The sequence below is a fragment of the Quercus lobata genome, chromosome 8, assembly GCF_001633185.2.
Source record: "Quercus lobata isolate SW786 chromosome 8, ValleyOak3.0 Primary Assembly, whole genome shotgun sequence".
Lineage (NCBI taxonomy): Eukaryota > Viridiplantae > Streptophyta > Magnoliopsida > Fagales > Fagaceae > Quercus > Quercus lobata.
In genome coordinates, this window is record NC_044911.1 from 61730428 (window position 1) to 61749982 (window position 19555).

The 19555-nt window shown below is 35.6% G+C and overlaps 2 protein-coding genes across 3 annotated transcripts; one reads left to right on the forward strand and one right to left on the reverse strand.

Annotated features, from left to right (window-relative positions):
- The first annotated feature begins 486 nt into the window (after positions 1 to 486).
- On the forward strand, positions 487 to 9892 carry LOC115958174 (folylpolyglutamate synthase-like). Of its 2 annotated transcripts, XM_031076561.1 has the most exons (16): positions 487 to 692; positions 803 to 939; positions 1069 to 1134; positions 1651 to 1760; positions 2243 to 2303; positions 3467 to 3550; positions 3681 to 3737; positions 3865 to 3925; positions 4738 to 4784; positions 4892 to 4969; positions 5875 to 6039; positions 6133 to 6426; positions 7877 to 7955; positions 8243 to 8395; positions 8682 to 8842; positions 9478 to 9892. In XM_031076561.1, the coding sequence occupies exons 1-16, from the start codon at positions 683 to 685 to the stop codon at positions 9535 to 9537; spliced, it is 1623 nt and encodes a 540-aa protein (XP_030932421.1). In that variant the 5' UTR covers positions 487 to 682; the 3' UTR covers positions 9538 to 9892. The 2 variants fall into 2 exon arrangements, with proteins under 2 accessions (XP_030932421.1, XP_030932422.1); XM_031076562.1 differs by lacking the exons at positions 487 to 692; positions 1651 to 1760 and having other exon boundaries at positions 856 to 939.
- Positions 9893 to 10845: 953 nt separating this feature from the next.
- LOC115958175 (protein NEDD1) lies at positions 10846 to 19379 on the reverse strand. Its single transcript, XM_031076563.1, has 10 exons — positions 18902 to 19379; positions 18573 to 18685; positions 16727 to 16987; positions 16522 to 16626; positions 15837 to 15902; positions 15472 to 15693; positions 13592 to 14170; positions 11963 to 12589; positions 11492 to 11668; positions 10846 to 11414 (listed from the first exon to the last, which is right to left on the reverse strand). Exons 1-10 carry the CDS (start codon positions 19056 to 19058, stop codon positions 11307 to 11309), a joined length of 2415 nt encoding a protein of 804 aa, XP_030932423.1. The 5' UTR covers positions 19059 to 19379; the 3' UTR covers positions 10846 to 11306.
- Between the last annotated feature and the right edge of the window lie 176 nt (positions 19380 to 19555).

The window sequence follows — 19555 nt, forward strand, 5'->3', positions numbered from 1 at the left end:
ACTAACGCATTAGAGTAAAGAGACGAACTCTGACTTGACCTTCGGAGAGTGTTTGGCCGGCCCTACACCGGTGCTCTCTAAAGGTTTTCTTTCGATCGTTTTTGTCGTGCAGGTTGGATTTTGAGTCGCGAGTACGGTGTGACCCATTGGTGGCAATTTTCAACGTCATCAAAAATAGTATAGTGGGATTCATAAATAATATCAAAAAATACAATAGAATTCATGAATAGTAATAAAAATAAACTAAATAATAAAAATAAAAAGACCGACATTTTAAGCCTAAGCCAAAGCCAAACTTACACTCAATAAGCAAAACACCGACCTAATAAAAGAAAAATACTCAATAAGCAAAACACCGACCTAATAAAAGAAAAATACCAAAGTTGAGTTTCAAAGGAATTAAAACGACGCCGTACTACTATCGGTAAGAAAAGGATAATAGTGTAAAAAATTTAAGGGAAAATAAAATATTCAAATACTGTAAGTTTCCAACCAATGCCGTTGTCCTTGTTCGTTTCACTCACTCCCTTGAAAGCCTTTTCGACCCTCCGAACCCAATCTCATTCTCATATGAATCTTCAGCTCACTCTATATATAACCCACTCTCTACGTTGAATTCAGCTCTTAACTCACAACTCACTCACTCTCTGTTGAATTCAGGTTTTAGCAAATAAAAACCACAATGGACCAAGGTATTGACCACACTCTCTATCTCTATCTCTATCTCTATCTGTTACACACACATAGTAGATTGCTTTATATAAGAATAGGATTTGAAATCCATGGCTCTTTTTGTATGTAGCAAAAGGCTCTCAGAAAGCTTCAGTGACTCCGTACGAAGAGGTATTGGATGCTTTATCCTCTTTGATTACGAAACGCAGTCGTGCAGATCCCAGCATCAAGGGCGATCGCTTCGACCTCCTCTTCGATTACATTAAGGCAATTTCTTCAATCTCCTTTGGTTTTTGGATTTTTTTTTTTTTTTTTTTAAATTTTCAAATACGTTCTGTTCTTAATTTTTGGTTATAATTGTATGAAATTTTGTAGATTCATTTTTTTTTTTTGTAGATTCTGGATTTGGAGGAGCCGATTTCAAAGTTGAAGATTATTCATGTGGCTGGAACTAAGGGAAAGGTACTCTACGAAATTGTATTTTGCTGATTTCTCTTTATACATTTTTTTTTTGTAGAATTCTCTGTATATATTTTTTCTTTGTTCTTCGATTTAGCATTATTGCTGTGTGTTCCTCAATAATTATTGCGGTTGGAGAATTGTGATAATTAGCCTTTAGCTACTTTCACACTTGTTTTTAACTTACGAATTCGAAATGTGTGAGAATGAAGTTTGTATTGCATTAGAATAGGTACTAGTTTTTCATATTTAAAGAGATCAAATTAGGTTTTGTGGCCGGTTCTGATTAGTTTGTTAAGAATCCATAGCCGACACCATAATTTTGGGACTAAGGCTTTATTGTTGTTGTTGTTGTTGTCTCTTTGTGATTTTAATTTATGTTTGCGTTTACCTCCTGCTTTACTCTTATTGATTAAACCGAATTTGTAGCAGAAATTTATGTAGAGATTAATTCTACTAGTTAAGTTTGTTTGCATATGCTATCGCACTGATTAATCTTTGTTGTTTGGGGCTTGAAAGGGATCCACATGCACCTTCACAGAAGCCATATTACGTAATTGTGGCTTCCACACTGGGCTTTTCACGTCTCCTCACCTCATTGATATTCGAGAAAGATTTCGTTTGGATGGGTGAGTTTTTTTTTTTAATTCCTAAATAGATGTGTGATCTCTTATATACATAAGTTAACTGGTGAAGTTTAATAATTCGGTTTCTTCTCTTTCTTAGAATCAGGTTATTGTTTGAAGCACTGTTATTACCTGTCTAATATCTTAACTGTGTGTTTATACTAGTAAATTATATGATTTCGGGTTCTCATGGTACATTGGACTACATTCCATGCTCTGTCTTATCTTAAACAAAACTGATGGTTCATTCCTGTTATTTAGTCATTTGTTCTTCCAAGTTGTTTTGCTTTCGTTCTCCTTCAGAAAATTTTGGACCTCCTAGATATCCTAGAGCCTTATGCCTCCCGAAACACTAAGTATACTATGCTGTTTACCCCTAGTGCCTTTTCTCATCCCCCACCTCCCTCTCTTGTTTTCCTGTTGACGTTTGCACCATAACTTTAGTTTCTATAGCTAATATTTCTTGTTCTGGTTGGCTGCTGCAGCGTGGACATATGTGAAGAGAAATTTTTAGCATATTTCTGGTGGTGTTTTGATAGACTAAAGGTATGTTTGTGCCCATATATGACCCCCCTTTGAATTCTTCCTTAAACTCTATCTTTGGACATGGTATATTGTAAATTATTTGAGTACTTATTGATGGGAGTAATATAGAGGATATTTGCTAGTGATAAATTAAATATTTTCATTCTCTCCCTATGTTCTTTTAACTAAGAAACTTTACACAATCATTTTAGCTGCACCACTAATGCAAAATTCTTGTATACAATAAGTAAATGCTTGATCATGCAAGCAGTTTATTTCAGTGAGATGTTGTTGAAGCTAGAATTTAATAAAACATACAAACTGCCAATCAGAGATCACAAATAATAATTTTTGGCTTCTTAATGATTGTTTGGCTACTCAATGCAATTTAGACACTCCTGCAGCTGCTTTTTGTGGCAGATCAATGAATAATTGCAGATAAAATCCTGTGAGATGATTCCAAGTGGCAGGCTGTTATAAGTGTCTAACATAAACAAAATGAAGATTGTTAGCATGGGATATCATAAGTCTTAGTGGTACTGCAAAGCACCAGATATATAATTTTGGTGGTTATTTTGATGTCAAAATCAATTGAAAGATGTAGTACATGGCTAGATAGAGATCAAGTAAAAGCAGACTTGTGAAGCCTGCTCCAATAAGTCTGTTGAATTAAGTGAAGTAGCAATTCTCTGACCAATGTGAGCTGAATAGGCTGTTTTGGTTGGCAATTGGGTTTGCTTTTGTGTGTATATAAATACATACATACGTACATATTGCCTTAGGATGGCCGAACCTGTCCATTGTGGAATAGTTCCATTTTATGCTCCATCAATTATGGTATGCCATGTTTTTTATTTTTTTTCAATTTTAAACTTTAGTAATTTTATAAGGAAAGTAAAAGATTTGATGGTAAGTTGTGATTAGTGGAGAACACAAAAAGTAGGATAGAGGATTTGTATTCTCCATTGTGAGCTTAATCTCAGCTGCCATTCCTTGCTGTCATATCACTGTTAAGTTCCAATGGAGAAAAGAAGTATCTTAATTTTATTTTTATTGTTTTATTTGTTGCAATTTTGTATAACTGAACAAAAAATGTTTGTGATTTTGTTTGTTTAACATTTTTTGTATGATAAGTTTGCCTAAAATTCTTAATTCTGGTGGCTTCTCTGTTTGTTGGTATGTAGGAAAATACTAATGATGATGTACCAATGCCTACTTTCTTCCGCTTTATTACCTTACTTGCCTTCAAGATATTTACAGCGGAGCAGGTTTGATTTGAATCATCTTTCGATTTCTCTGTACAGTGTTTTTTATGCATGGATTTTCCTATTCATGGACTTTGTTACTATTAGAGAACTGGAATCAGAAACATCCCCTTTAGTTTAATTATCTATGCAGGTAGATGTTGCTATCTTGGAGGTTGGATTAGGTGGAAGGTTTGACTCAACAAATGTGGTATGTGGAAATGTTGATTGAGTAAGATGTCTATGCATTAAAGTCACCTTGAATGTGGTTACTTGTTGACATGTTCTATAAAGCTAACATCAAGGATAACCTGAGAATTGATGCTATAACATTTCAGGTTCAGGCACCTATCGTATGTGGTATATCTTCCCTTGGCTATGACCACATGGAGATTCTTGGTTAGTGTTCTAATTCTGTAACCTAGGTAATTGCTTGTACTATTTAATGTGGAGCTGTTGCAACAAATGTAAATGTTTGAGTAGATATATTTATATATCTATATATTTGATAAGTAAGAAAAATTTTATTAAACAAGGCTACTTCATGCAAGGAGCATGGAGTAACAAAGAAATATGTACAAAAAAAAAAAAAGCTAACTTTTTTGTGTTGAGCTGTGATTTGCAATATGTGCACCGCTAGTTGATTTGCAATATATTTATATATTTTCCTTCAGTACTGGTTAATATCTTTGTAGTAATTGGCAAAATATACTGATGCTCCATTATATTCCTTCATTGTTACATGCACTGTGGTCCCAACTAGTGAATGTAGTTGTTTGTGTAAAAACTCTGGCAATATCTTTCAAAAATAAGATGCTATTTGTCTATATAAGATTTTATTTTAGTTTTATTTGAATGAGTTTTTGGGTCAGAACCCTGTGTGCAATCTGTGAGCTATAACATTTTGCAGGGGTGGTACTGGCAAGAATGTCAATTTGTAGGCCCTTGGAGGCTGATAAACTTAAACAATGGCATAGTAATGACAAAACTTGTTTTGCACCAGAGTTTTCTTCTTCCCTCTTTTATTTTTTATTTTTTTTTATTTTAGTCTTCTAGGTGCTTATGCAGAACATAGGTAATAATATGTTTGTGGTAGGATTCATGGTTGTACAAAAATTAATTGTAAACATACGCTTAAAACTGGTGCTTCAAGAGTTCTTAGCTCTAATATGCGTAAGTGCTTTATTTTCTATGCTGGGCACCTTACGCAGGAAATACAATTGGAGAGATTGCTGGGGAGAAGGCTGGCATCTTCAAGGTGTTCTTTAGTATTTGAAGAGCATGTGCCTAATGGAGCTGCTTTTTGTGTGTGACACTTTCAATCACATCCATCAGTCTTTTTCATGCTTGTCTGTCCTCTTGCAGCATGGTGTTCCAGCCTTTACTGTCTCTCAACCTGATGAAGCAATGCATGTGCTTGAAGAGAAGGCTTCTCAGTTGGATGTAAGTTGCATAGTTATTTCATCAGTTAGTTTTGTTTCCCATACAGTTGGAATGTGCATGACTATGAACTAGGCTCAAGACTATAGTGATTGATGTACTAGTGAAGCCACAAGTTTAATGAAATATATTGGGTATTTAAAAAAAAAAAATGTAAAATTGGTCTATTAATGAGATTCTTATGAGTTGTCAAACAATCGGGTTGAAGTGTTGCAACAAATTTTCTGAACATTTTTTTTCCTTTTTAATGTTTCTAAGCTTGATGAAGTAATGGCATTTCCTACTACGTATATTCCACCCAAAAAAAGAAAAAAAAAGAAGATAAAGTACTGACATTGCTGAAAATTCGTTAAACTTTTGTTGGGATTCTTTGTTTCTCAGCCATGGTTTATATTGTGTCAAAGTCCTGATATTCTTAAAGTAAATCTATTATGGACTGCCAAAAATTGGTAACTGATAAACAGTTGATCAGAACTTGAGACCTGTCTTTTATTGAGAGAAAACCCTTCCATTGGCCCCAACATTCATTTATTCAAGAGCATCTCAATGTGTGTGAGATTCTTTATGAGGTGAGTAAGTGCATTATACCATTTATAAATCCAGTGTCTTGGTTGCCCCAATAAATTTTTTGATGACGTGGAACCTCACCAAGGCAGGGTCCTTTGGACTCACCCTTGGGGAGTAAACCACGGCTACACAAACCTACCCTCCAGAATCTTGTATCAGGTAATTCAGGGGAACTCCTAGTGAGAATCAAATTCAGGATGTCTGAGACTATAGATCATCCCAAGCCTCCAACCACTAGGTTGCATCCTGATGGGTCCCAATAAATCAAGTTATTATACCAAATGGAAAAGATAGAAAAGGTTGTATCCCTCAACGAGCTGAGAATATTGTACTACTTACAGGTACATCTTCAAGTGGTGCCACCGCTAGATGCCAACTTACTAAATGGTATAAAACTTGGGCTTGAAGGTGAGCATCAATATCTAAATGCAGGTCTCGCTGTGGCACTATGCTCTACTTGGCTTCAGAGAACTGGCCATCTTGAAGTGGCCAATCTACAACAAAATGTAAGAATTAACATGAGAATTCTCATATCCAGCCTGTAAATTGTTATATCAATTGTTATTTTATTTATTTATTTTTAAATCTTCATGGGGCAGAGCTCTTTGCCAGAGCAATTCATCAAAGGGCTAGCAACAGCCAGTTTGCAAGGACGGGCTCAGATTGTCCCTGATCAACATATTGACATTGAACGTTCAGGAGATCTGGTGTTCTACTTGGATGGAGCCCATAGTCCTGAAAGCATGGAAGTATGTGCAAGGTGGTTTTCTCTTGCCATTAAAGAAGACAGCCAGCAACAGACCTTGAACTATCAGCCACAGGATGATACTAGATCTTCAAACGAATTGATACAGAGGGACTCTGGGGGAAGATCCTGGAAGAACTCTACCCAGGTAGATCACAGAACTATTGAACCCTGTCAAGTCTCTATTATTTAAATATTCACTTGGAAAAACATATGTGGAAAAGTAGAACTTAAAATCAGGTTGAGGTAAAACGCCACCGGGCACCGGCTATGTAGTTGATTTAAATTTGCTACCTAATATATGTTTTGACAGATAAGGTGAAAACTGCAGTGGGAAATAATGCTATAATGAAAGCTGTGTTTCATTATTTATTATCTGATGCTAAATAAACCTAAGCTGCAATTTAAGGAAAATTACCATTAAAGAAAGAAATGACGAGTATAAGTGCTTGGTTAAGTCACATGCTTCATTGGCAAACAGTAAACCACTTGGCTATTGGCACTGATTGGTAATGGTATAGCTGAGTTCACTGCTACTCACTGGATCTCAGTCCCTCACATAAGTATGTCATTTTGGTCATTCCATGAAGAGAGATTAAGAAAATTTGATATTTTTATGGTATCTTGATAACGCAATTTGCTACTCATCTCAACATAACATGTCATGTAGACAGAGATTTTATTCCGAAGGATGCATGCCCAGACTAAAATCTAATTGTTGCATCTCTAGTTATGTTACCATAGTGGCTGGATCAGGTTCTTTTGCATCTTTCTGTGATTAATAGCGTGCATACAGGAGGCAGACACATTTGGCATATAAGAAGATCCTTCTATTTCTCTAAATATTATCTGTGCAATTGATTGCAAAAAATCATTACATCATGCAAATGTATTCTTTTTTTTTTTTATCAGATAATTAGGACATCTCTTCTGGTACATATCCAATGCCAGATGAGGGGAAAAAGCCATTAGGAAAACCTTTGTAATTGAGTTGAATATTAATTACCATCGAAAACCTTTCCAAATGAGAATGTTAATTTTCTCAAGAGCTTTTGATGTATTCATGATTGTTTTCATACATCTAAATCGGGCAAAGGCAAAGAAATGTTATTGTACAGATCAAGTGTGACATTATCTTCCATCCAATTTTTAAACCAGAAACTAATGTTACCCTCACCAAAAGCCTTATAATGTATTCACATCCACACTTATCTCTGCACTTTTGTGCATTTTATCTATTGTGTGTACTTATCTGAGTGCATTTTTTTGAAAAAAAAAATGTTATTATTGTAGTTGGAAAAACACTTGTGGTGCATTTGGTTGCCTTGGAATTGGAGCCTTATTTATGGATGATTTTGAAGGCCCCGATTCCAACTGTACAGTTTGTGTTTTGAATTTGAATTTAGATGTTATAGGAATGAAATCCACATAAGCAATTCCACGGTAGAATGGAATGAATACTTTATTGAAATTTATTAATCATATTGGGGTCCCTTTTACTAAGAACAAAAAAAAAAAGGTGATAAAAATTAAACTTTTATTATGTTTTATTGCACTTTTGGTGGTGTTGAGCTAAAGTTGTTGAAAAATGCGTGCAGATACTCTTGTTTAATTGTATGTCAGTGCGAGATCCTCAGATACTTCTTCCGCGCCTGTTGAAAACATGTGCCAGTCATGGTAAGTACTCAATCAAGAACCATCTTTAGATATAACAATTTTGTAGAACTTAATGACCTAGTTAATGGAATAGTATGGCTTGGATAAAGTGCTAAGGCATTTACCCAGGTGATTGTAAAGTAAATACATATTGAACCATGCAATTTCTGCAGAATATCGAATGCTCAAAAACCAGAATAAGAAAAATATTTCCTTTAATGTTGATGGGATATATCGAGAAAAATTTTAATTTAAAGAAATCTGTTTTATATCTTGGAATATTAACAAATATTTGCTTGAAATTTTAGGTGTCCACTTCAAGAAGGCGCTCCTTGTACCAAATATATCGGTTTATCATAAAGTTGGATCCCATGCTTTATCATCCACTGATTCTCAAATTGATTTGTCATGGCAGTTTACTATTCAAAGAGTATGGGAAACCCTTGTTCAGGGTAACAAAGGTATTGACTGAATACATTGTACATGTTCTTATTATATTACAGGTTTTATAGCTCCCTTTTGTCTTTTAATGAATTAATATGTTACCTTAACTTTTTGGTGAACTAACTCATTTTTAGAAATGTGTTGAAATATTCATTATTGGATTGCATAATATGGAAGCTCTGCAAAACTTAATACATCTATAGATATGAGGCAATCTCTATCCAGTTATATTTGTCTTTGAATACATCGTATATACCAGAGTACACAAAAGACAGCTTGAATAACTCAGTTTGGCTTTAATAGGAGTTGATGCCCAGAGCATGGATGCCATTTGTGAAGAAGTAAAAGATGATACAGAACTGTGCGTTAAAAATTGTGCGAACAGTGCAGTCTTTTCTTCTCTCCCAATAGCTATTAAATGGCTCAGAGACTACGTCCAACAGAACCAATCTATTCGTTTTCAGGTAGTGCTTTTTTCTTGTTGGAGAACACTTGCATGTTTAATATTATATAACCTGTTCGGACACACATGGTCATAGTTGGTTCCTCTCTATTGTTGCAATTCTGGAATGTACACATGCATATCAATTGTGGAATGCTTTCTATGCTCCTATAAGCCTGTCACCAAACATAACTTTAGACAATTCTTGAATATATACATATAAATTTCAGGCTATCTCCATTTGACTAATTTAAAAAAAGAAAAAAGAAAAAGTTTTAACTGAATTATTGATAGTGCTTGTGCAATTTTAAGAATGTTACTTGAATGGGCTATGTATGCAGTGCCCAGTTGAAAACCATGGTTACCCAATTTAAATTATCTCCTTGACCTAGAGCATTAGTAATCTGATCTCAAGACTGTCTTACATCAACTTGCTAGTTGTTACACTTGTGATGGGTAATTTCTAAGACTTGGAACCCCACATTTCTATGAATTAAACCATAAGTGTGCTGTTCTATCTATAGCCACTTGACTTGGGTATCATTGGAGATCCATGAGTTTGCAACTTGTTATGGTAATATAACTTCCTTGTAAATTGGAATTATCTTACTCCATTTGTTTGACTGTCTTTTGATTTTCGTTTAATTGATTCATCAGGTTCTTGTGACTGGTTCTATACATCTTGTGGGCGACGTGTTGAAATTAGCCAAGAAGTGAATAGCAGGACCACTTGAACTCTGCAAATGTTCTGGTATTTCATGATGCGTGGGCCGAAGAGTCAGGTCATCTTTACTTTAATGGCCTCTGTGATTTCTAGTGCCTGTTACTGTGCTTCTACTGCATGCTGTGTTGTTGTAACTGCTAGCTCTTTATGTCAGCATTCTTTGGGCATGAGAGATGATGCCCCCTTCTCTTCCTCTGATAAAGTTCTCTAATGCCTTGTTTTTCCAGGGCAGTATCTTTTGGTTGCTACTAGCTAATGGAAACATCTTGTAGTTTTAAAAAATAAAGTAAATTTTCCATTTTTTAAAATAATGTAACTTATGAGGGCAATGCACACGTTCTTTCACTACCTCCAGAAAATCAGCTGATTATGCTGTGCTAGAGAAAAAGGAAATTCCAGATATTGGGTTCGTACCGTAGAATTCTACGAACCTCGTCCAAATTAAAATTGCTAAAGGTAACTCATCCAGTGTTAATAAAAAATAAAAATAAAAAAGGAAGAAACAAGCATGCCTCATCCATCTGGTAATAGATTAGGGTAGGGGGCATTTCATCCATCCGTTTGTGGCAGGTAAAAATTTAACTTATTTCTGGGGTTCTTAAAGATAAATTCACTCATAAAGGGGATTACAATAGTGAAAATTTAATTTGTTTTTTAATAGCCACATGATTAACGTGCTAACGTACCGATATCAATTTGAATGAAATGTAACAGAAGGTATTTGCAACTTTTAGATGGTTCAGATACAAATTGTAAAGTTTACGTAGGGGGTAACAATGCATTTTGATCCCATCAGAACCTCCTCTATTCTCACCTGCACAGCTGGGAACTCCTCCAAAGAACAGCATTTTGTCAAAATTAGGGTCAGTAGGACATTTAAAAACAGGCTTCAATCATAGACGGAATTGAAGGGAAGGATTATTATAAAGTGAGGCACATGCCTTCAATGCCTCAATTTTCAAAGTAAGGGCACTAGTTGCCAACTTGCCACTATGCAATATCAGCCAACATTTAATGAAGAAATAAAAATTTCTGAATGATCATTTTTTGTGTGTGTATAAGCTACTTGTGGAAACTGGAAACAAAGTCTTACCTTCTGAAGCAACTACCAATTTCTTTTCCTGATATCACCCCTCTTTCTCAAGGAGAATCATATTTCCTTTTGAGCTAAAACGTGTTAGGCAGTGCAGAGACAATAAGCAAATGAGTAGCTTCATTTATTTTTTAACTTACAACAGCCAACACCATCTATTTAATGTTCGTACGCCAATCAAAATGTGATTTAATTAAGAGGCTCGATCATATTAAGAGTTTGATTTAATTCAACAATCAAATTTGACAGAACCAAATGAGAGCTCACTATTTCTATTCAAAGCTTTCATATCTTCCACTAAAAAAGAATAAAAATCTTCATACCAACTAAGACTAATATCACATAATCTTGATAGAAGCCATTCAAGTGCTTCTATTCATTAGCTGAAATATACATCTCTGTACATCTTCAGAAACCCTAGCTCAAAAATGCAAGCAAATTTTCCCTATTTTCTTTTGATTTTTTTTTTCCACTTCCTTTTCCTTTTTTACTGACACCACAACTCCACTTCACTACTATTGCTGAGAATAGCAATCCTAGTACACCACTAAAACAAAAGGCCACAACTGGAGTGTGAATTATGGAGATGAAACAACAGACAGACCCCAAATACTTCCAAAAGAATTAAGGGTAAATAAAAACCACAAATAATGCAATCTTCGCCCATGCTTACAGCAATTGCCGGAGCTGCTGGTTTTCTTTCCGGAGTGATTTAACTTCTTTCATTAATTCCGCTTGGTTTTCCAAAATTGAGCTCATTACGCTTGACATCTCCATCTGCCCAATAATTCCAGAAATTAATTTGAGGAAAGAACAAAAAGCCAAGGAAACAAAGAAGTTAATACCGTGTTTACCTCCTGCATATGAAATTGTCTTAGAATTTCAATATGAAGGTTCCTCATATCTTCGTGTATGGATTTCTGAAAGGAATCAAGAGTTTCATCAAGAGTGCGTTGAAAAAGCTGAAGTGTAAAGGAGGATCCCTGCTGTGCATCTGGTTGCTGGGCCTTTTGGGGTTGTGAGATTACTCCCTATCACACAAATTGCAAATCAATGAACCACCATAATCTAATAAAAGCAGAAACAAAACTACTTTCATAAATGTTTGTGATGTTTGTCAGCACCATTTTTCACTTTTAAATTTTAATGACAGCACACAATCAACACCACCCATATCAACTGAGACCCACAGGTCACAGTTTCTTTATGCAAAGCACAACGGTGAAGATATTAGGAAAACAAAAGCATATAGACAATCAGTTGATGCTTGCACTCTTCTATAAAAGCATAAACAAACATTTATCTAATGCATATGAAATTCATACATTCATTGATGGAAGAATTCCTAGTTCCGAAGCAGCCACTGTATCGGATTTTGCCAACAAGTTATTCAAAAGTTCTTCCCTGGTTTCAGCTCCTGTTTTCTTCAATTTTGGAGAAACTACTGAAAGAGATGTGCCGTCACTGAAAGAAGACGCTGTGCTTATTCTCTCTGCGTAAGTAGAATATCTTCGAGGCAGGGTCGAAGATGCTGGCCCTGGCAAATCAAGGTTAGTCTGTCCGGTGATGCCTTTTGTACCAAGGGACAGAGATGTGGAACTAGAGGTTAAGTGTTCGGGAAATCCAAATGATGTCTCCTGATTTGAAGAGACATCTTTGGCGCGAAAATTCGCATAACCAAAGTTTGAGTTTGTCAAGGAGCTAATACTAGTCTGACTTGTTGATGAGGACAGATCTTGTAATCCACTAAACATTGACCCTCCTGATGACTGGCCACCAGAGGCCAAGGTCCCAAAACGAGATGGCAAAGGAATTGGCTGACGTAGGTGAGTATATTTATCAGACAATCTCTCACCACCCCAAGCTTCTGGAGGAGTGATAGAGGAGTCTTCACTTTTTGAAGATGGACTAGGAGTTGAACCCAAAATTGTAAAGGAAGATCGGGTGTCATCCTGCACAAAGTGATAAAAGAAAAATCACCATTAAGAATATTCAATTTACAGATGCATAGAGGATTTGCACAGACCAAGATCTTTCATTTTTTTCACAAGTAACCAAATTTGATTGAGAAAGAGGAGATACTTAGTGCACACAGGATGTATACACAAAATAATCCTAAAAGATTACAGGCTCTAATCACAACATACAAAAAGAGACAAAAACAATAAAGTCTATAACAGAATTTAAATCAACAGTGCATATAGTTTGGAACCACTCAAAAAACAGGATGTGCTCATAACACAAGTTTATTGAGGCAATACGGCAATACCTATAACAAAACAAGTTTATTGGGGCAATAAAACTCAGCAAAACAATATATGAGAAATCCTGGAAATGAGTAAAAGAAAAAATAGATGGCCTCTATATTTATTTAAGTATCACTTTACAGTTTCATGGTTCAACATTTGTTGAATGAGATTATTGTCCAAAAATCATACTTATAGGAATTTCAATTGTTCACTCAAAAGCAAGAAAGTAGAAATCAAAACTGGTTACTTAAAAATGCAGACTAAATCTTACAACTCTCCTCTGAAAGGCTTTTAAGTTTTAGGGCATTGCAGAATAAGAGACAACTGAACAAAGTGATCTTAGTGAATTTAATTCACAGTCCAAAGCATAAAGCTTTTTTTAACAAAAATTATTTCTTTAATTCACACAAGTTTTGTAATGATAAGCTCTGATGAAAAAGACAGCATAAAATTAAAGGGCATGAGCATGTACATCAAGATTCATACTTCAAACTCTACATTGAAATTCAAAAGTTCAATATATTTTTATTATCTTGTACAGTGCGGAGGATTTTTATTAGTAAGCTACAGACCCAATAGGGGGTCTTGAACCCATGACATCACCCTCCATCCCATTATTATGGGAGGAGGAAGAGTGCCAGTTTTTCTATAGGTGTTTGTGCAGTGCAGTCATCCAATGGAACTAAGCTAAAAGGAATATCAGACCTGTTTGGAAGTTGAGCTGGATTTCCAATCAAATATTGGATGGTCATTGCCACTATCATCTGCAATAGGGAATCTCCTGGTGGATGAAGGAAACAACAGTGATGGAGGCCTCTTATCTACAAGTAGATGATCCTTCTTGATTCCTTCATTGTCATCCCACAGCTTGTCAAGTGAGGGTGTTATTGGCTGAACATCCACAAGAGGGGAAAACACTTCCATATCATCCTTGAAGTTATAACTAGAACGAGGAGCTTGTAACCTTGCCAATGTACCACCTGCCCTTAAATGGCTTCGATGTGGTGTTTCCTCTGTGGTAGACGTATGGAGTGTGCTAGATGCAAATGCACTGCTGGTTGCTGTAAGTGAAGATGCTTCCATGGAGGCACCCAATCGGCCCAAATTTCGAGAACTGGATACTACTGTAGACAGAGAAAGGCTCGATGAAGTCACAGAAGGAAGTGGGTCAGGCATAAGAATTGAGTCTTCAACAGCATTTCCTACAAGAGCAGTCTCAGTAGTGCAATTACTTTCATTTACGATAACAGGTTTTGATCTCTGCCAGCATAAACTTGTAACAGCCTGAAAAACACTTGAAATGATTAGTATAAACTATAAATTAAGATTAAGAACATTAAGGTTTATGAAGCACAAATCTCTGAACTGAATAATATTATGTCATTGATGTGAACTATTTAAAAGGAAAACACCCCTTTTCTTGTTTCTTAGAGGCAAAACTCTTGAATGGCCACTGACCAAGTGGATACAATTTGCTGGGAAATACATTCCTATCATAAACTCTAATAGTTTTACCTAACATTAGCTTCCAATTAATTTACTTTGAATTAAAAGGCATTAGACATCTACTTATGATTATGAAGTACAGCATAAGTAGGATGTGCACCATTCCCTACCTCCCAAAAGCCTAAGCACGGCATCAAATGAATTTATGAATATAAAAAGGCAGTCTATTGTAATTCATGAAGTACCAACGTCGAGACTGAAGGTATTGTTCAATTGGATTTAAAATAGAGCAGCATGCTGGATCTCCATTTCTGACATTTAATGATTTAAACAAATTATTTGTATGCATAGAGCTTTGGGAGATCAACTATGAATGTGAAGATAAAAAGGTGTAAAGCATCACCATGGTCTAAAAGTAAGAACACAATCACTCCTACAAATCAAAATAAATAATACAGACTTGGTCCTTATATATTGAAATTAAAAACACTTCATGTTCATGATGATGAACACAAAGACTCCAAAAAATTTACAAAGCAAAGCTAAGGGAGTTGTGAAGCTGAAAAATGGTACAGTCCCTTGATGTATTTATGGCTCTAAAGGAGCCGTATGAGATGAAAATGCAACTCAATTAAGCAGTATAATTTACTATAAAGTTTCAATAACAATATAATTTACCATAAAGTTTCAATTTCAATCTTTTAAATTATCAAAACTACGAGTTCTATTTATTTTCTTTACAACTACAAATGAAATAACATTGGTGGAAAATCTTGAAATGGTAATTGTGCATGAATCATGCCTCTTTAATAGAAGCAGTTTATTGGACGTTTATCTCCCCTTTATCACCTTACTCTGTCATGATGATGACAGGCACAATAGGTGATTGGGAACTTGGAAGGACCTTATAAAAACTTTTCAAACATTTACAAGACTAGATATAAACTTCCTAAAAACAGCGTTACAGAGAAAAAAAAAATTAGTACACTAAGCCAATGTTGGACAAAAGCTACACTGAGCAGAAAAGAAACTTGTCAGCAGAAAGCAACATAATGTGCTTATATAGAAAAAATTGCAAGAACATGACAACTTGTGGAAACCAGAAATGAAGACACAATAAATGAGGAAAGGAAATGTACCTCTGAACTACCATAAGCATGGAGAACTACAAAGGGCTGTGGTTTTCCACGGACATCATAGAATACCACCCGACCATTACTTGTTCCAGCTGCAAGAGTCCAGCCATCATCTCTAAAAGCCAATGACGAGAAAGGCGCCTCATAGGGAATGCAAGATGAGGGCCTTCTAGACCCTGAGTCATACGTGTATAACTTTTTATCCAGACCAACACTAGCAATTATCTGTCATGAGAAAAAATTTGGTATGGCAGAATGCTTAACTATAAATACATATTCTGACCCTGAAAAAATCTTCACAATTTCCTGGCATAAAACAAAACTACATCCATATATATATAAACATAACAGGGCCATAAGAATGAGACCTTATCATTGGACGGTGAAAAACTAACACCAGCTGTTGGTGCTGAGTGCTGCTTCAACCAAGAAACCTGCAAAAAGATAAAGAAAGAGGGTCCAATTAATGGCTACGGCATCATTTGCAAACCTAATTTAATCACAAAACTAATGGAAAGAAGAAAAAAGTTATAAAATATTCTCTCTTTTAAATAAGGTAGCAACATCATTCCACTATGATGGAATCATTCACCTCTTCCAACCTTTTGTTTTCTTTCCTGATTGGTTCAGATTGTTTCTCATCATTAAGAAAAGGTTCTCGAAAAACTCATCTGCACACTGTTTCTGGGACATGATTTTAAGATGAATTTTCAAAACAGTGAGCCTACTTTTTTTAGTGGGCTCCACAGGTTTTGTTTTTAAGTGCTAGAAACAATGTTTAAAAATATCTGCCAAGGAAGCTAGTAATTTCTTTATATATCTAGATGTTGCTCTGCAAATATGTGGCAGTAAACCATAATGCCATTCATCTAAAAAAGGCTCAGAAAATGCAGTGCAATAACAGTTAAAACAGGTATTTTCCAGAATCAAAGCAGCAGCATAACAATGACTTTATTCAGTTTATTGAATACGAAAATTTAAAGAAGCATACAACTTGCTCAGTGATACTGAGTTTCTGTTGTTTTAAACATGAATCAGTAACATACTGCAAACCTTTGGATTGCGACCTGTCGTATCCCATAAATGTACGGTCCCATCATCACCAGCAGTAACCAAAAGGTGTCGGCTAATCCGGGAATAATCAAGCACTCTCAATACCTGATCTTACAATCCCAAACACAAACAATTAGCTTGAAAACCAGAACTCAAAACCATAAACACCTGAACAACAGCACCAAGATGCAACAAATCAAAGAACCTGTTCATTGGGATCCTTGAGTTCAGCAGCCCTCGCACCTGATGCAAGGTTGTGAAGTATGAGATCCCCACTAAGACTTATGGAAGCCAAGTGTTCATCCTTGCAGTTGTATATTGCACCCGTTATTGTATTGGTATGACCTCTCAGCCATTTAATACATCGTTTCCTCTGCAAATCCCATATTCTTACAACTTGACCACTTCCACCAGAACATATGTATCTGGATACCTTATTGCTGAAGCTGATAGCCGTTATAGACTCCTGTAAAATTATTTAAGAAAATAAATAAATAATGATAATAATCAACCACGACCATAAAACTAAACCAAGAAAATTCATTATCTTGGGTGTACAGATTAAGTTTCAATGATGACCATCAAGGACTCACCACAGTGAATGAGTCTTGTATGGGTGCAAATCAATAAGATTTTCACCACATAAAAGCAAATACAAAAGGAAGCATACACATAGATACGCATAAACACACACAGATCACAATCAATAGATCATCTTCCATAATGATACAAGAGTTCAGCACCCTAACTTCTCTCCACCAGGTGCTACATTAGTTGATTCATCCATCAACCCATCTTGTAACCCTTACAAGGTTGGATCACTCATCCTAGAAATTATACACAGCAGTCTTACATATACAAAAGCTCCATGTGTCTACTTTAATGCCAAAAGCATGGAGGTCCCCACCCACAAGTAAAACATAATTTGCTTACATTTTTGGTAATTGAATAAAGGATTGATGGAGTTTCTATAAATTCCTTTTGTTTCATTTCTTGAATGAAATGTTCAGAAGTTTTGTTGAGGATTTAATTTTTCAGCTTCTAGACCTTGTATGCACACACATCACAACAACCATCAAGCCTTAGTCCCAAAATGTTGACATTAGCTAAGAATCTTTAACATACTAGCCAGGGTCGGCTACATGCATTCTTTTCTGCCATTCTATTCTATCTTAAGTCATACTCTATGTTATTTTAATTGACATGTATTCTATTCTTAATTGACATGTCCTTTTTACTACTTCTAATCATCTTATTGTAGGTCTTCCTCTACCTTTTTCTGCTCCCCTAACTTTAATCAACTCACTCTTTCTCAATGGTGCACTAATTGCTATCCTCTGAACATGATCAGACTATCTCAAGCGACTCTCCTTCATCTTTTCATCAATAGGGACCTCTAATTCTTAACCTACTAATATCTACAGCATTTTAGTTCAGAAGTTTTACATCGACAATTGAACAGCTATTACTTTTTATTATCAAGCATAATTTTACTTATTCAAACACAAACATAAACACATACACATATCTCCTTATACACGCATGTGAATTTGAATAACTGAATGGACCTCCAATTCTAAACCTACTAATATCTACAGCATTTTAGTTCAGAAGTTTTACATTGACAATTGAACAGCTATTACTTTTTATTATCAAGCATAATTCTACTTATTCAAACACAAACATATACGCATACACATATCTCCTTATACACGCATGTGAATTCGAATAACTGAATGGACCTCCAATTCTGAACCTACTAGTATCTACAGCATTTTAGTTCAGAAGTTTTACATCGACAGTTGAACAGCTATTACTTTGTATTATCAAGCATAATTCAACTTATTCAAACACAAACATATACGCATACGCATACACATACACATATCTCCTAATACACGCAATGTGTATTTGAATACTAGTCCTATTCCTATATATCTCAATCCCAAGCAGAAAGCAAACTGAATGGAACAGCAATTCTTAACCTAATAATATCTTCAGCATTTTAACACTGCAAGAGTCTACTACTTCACCGAAAACACCAGAATTACCTCAATGTTGTCGCCGCTATCCGCTCCAGCCACCGGAATCGTCCCCAAGCTCTGCCCATTCTTACGCCACAACGAGATCTTCTTATCATCTCCAGCACTCGCCACAACCAAATCTGCAAAACAATCACATACCACCAAAATGGATCAAACAACTCATAGCTCTAATTTTTCTCGCCACCATCACTTAATAGTAACCTAGAAACAAATTCTCAAAAAACTCAAAAAACACTTCCATCCATTTTCTCAGCCACCAAAAAAACCCTAACAAATCAAACATTGATGAAATGCAATTTCCAAAGAGAGAGAGAGAGAGAGAAAGAGAGACTGACTGGTGTGGTTCCACTTCACTGAATTAACTAAGCAACCAGGAGAGGGAGTGTAGGTCAAAGCGCAAGGATCGCCGGCCTTCACCGAAACATCGAAGAGCTTCACAGTGTCTCCTCCGCTTGCCGCCAATAACGCCATTGCTGGATCCGATAAATTCATCGTTTCTTTTTTTTCTTTTCTTTTTCTCTCTTTTACTCTTTCACTGCGAACTTTACTAAAATATAAAGCACCACCTACCTCTAAAATTTTCCCAGGAAAATCAATTCAGCAATAGAAATAGTATATCAACGCATTCTATTTTGATTAAAATTCAAATTCAATGGAAATGGAATTTCCTTCGTTTCGTTTTTTCAAACATTTTTTCAATTTTTTTGGGATTTGGTTTTCCCTGAGAAACCCTACATGAGAGAGACAGAGAGAGAGAGGTTGGGCCGTTGGGACGAAAATTTAAAATGAGAGAGCGCCTTTATGCTCAAGGAGCCCAGCTTTCCTTTTATCTTCTTTTTTTTTTTAGTTTTTGAAAAGGAAAATTGTAATCATAATGTTGACAACAAACTTGGGCCTAGTAGTCGGTTGCAAACAGTAAAATGATCTTTTGCTTAATTTACCACTTTTGCGTGTTAATATTTGCCTTAAAATGCATTTCCTTTCAATCT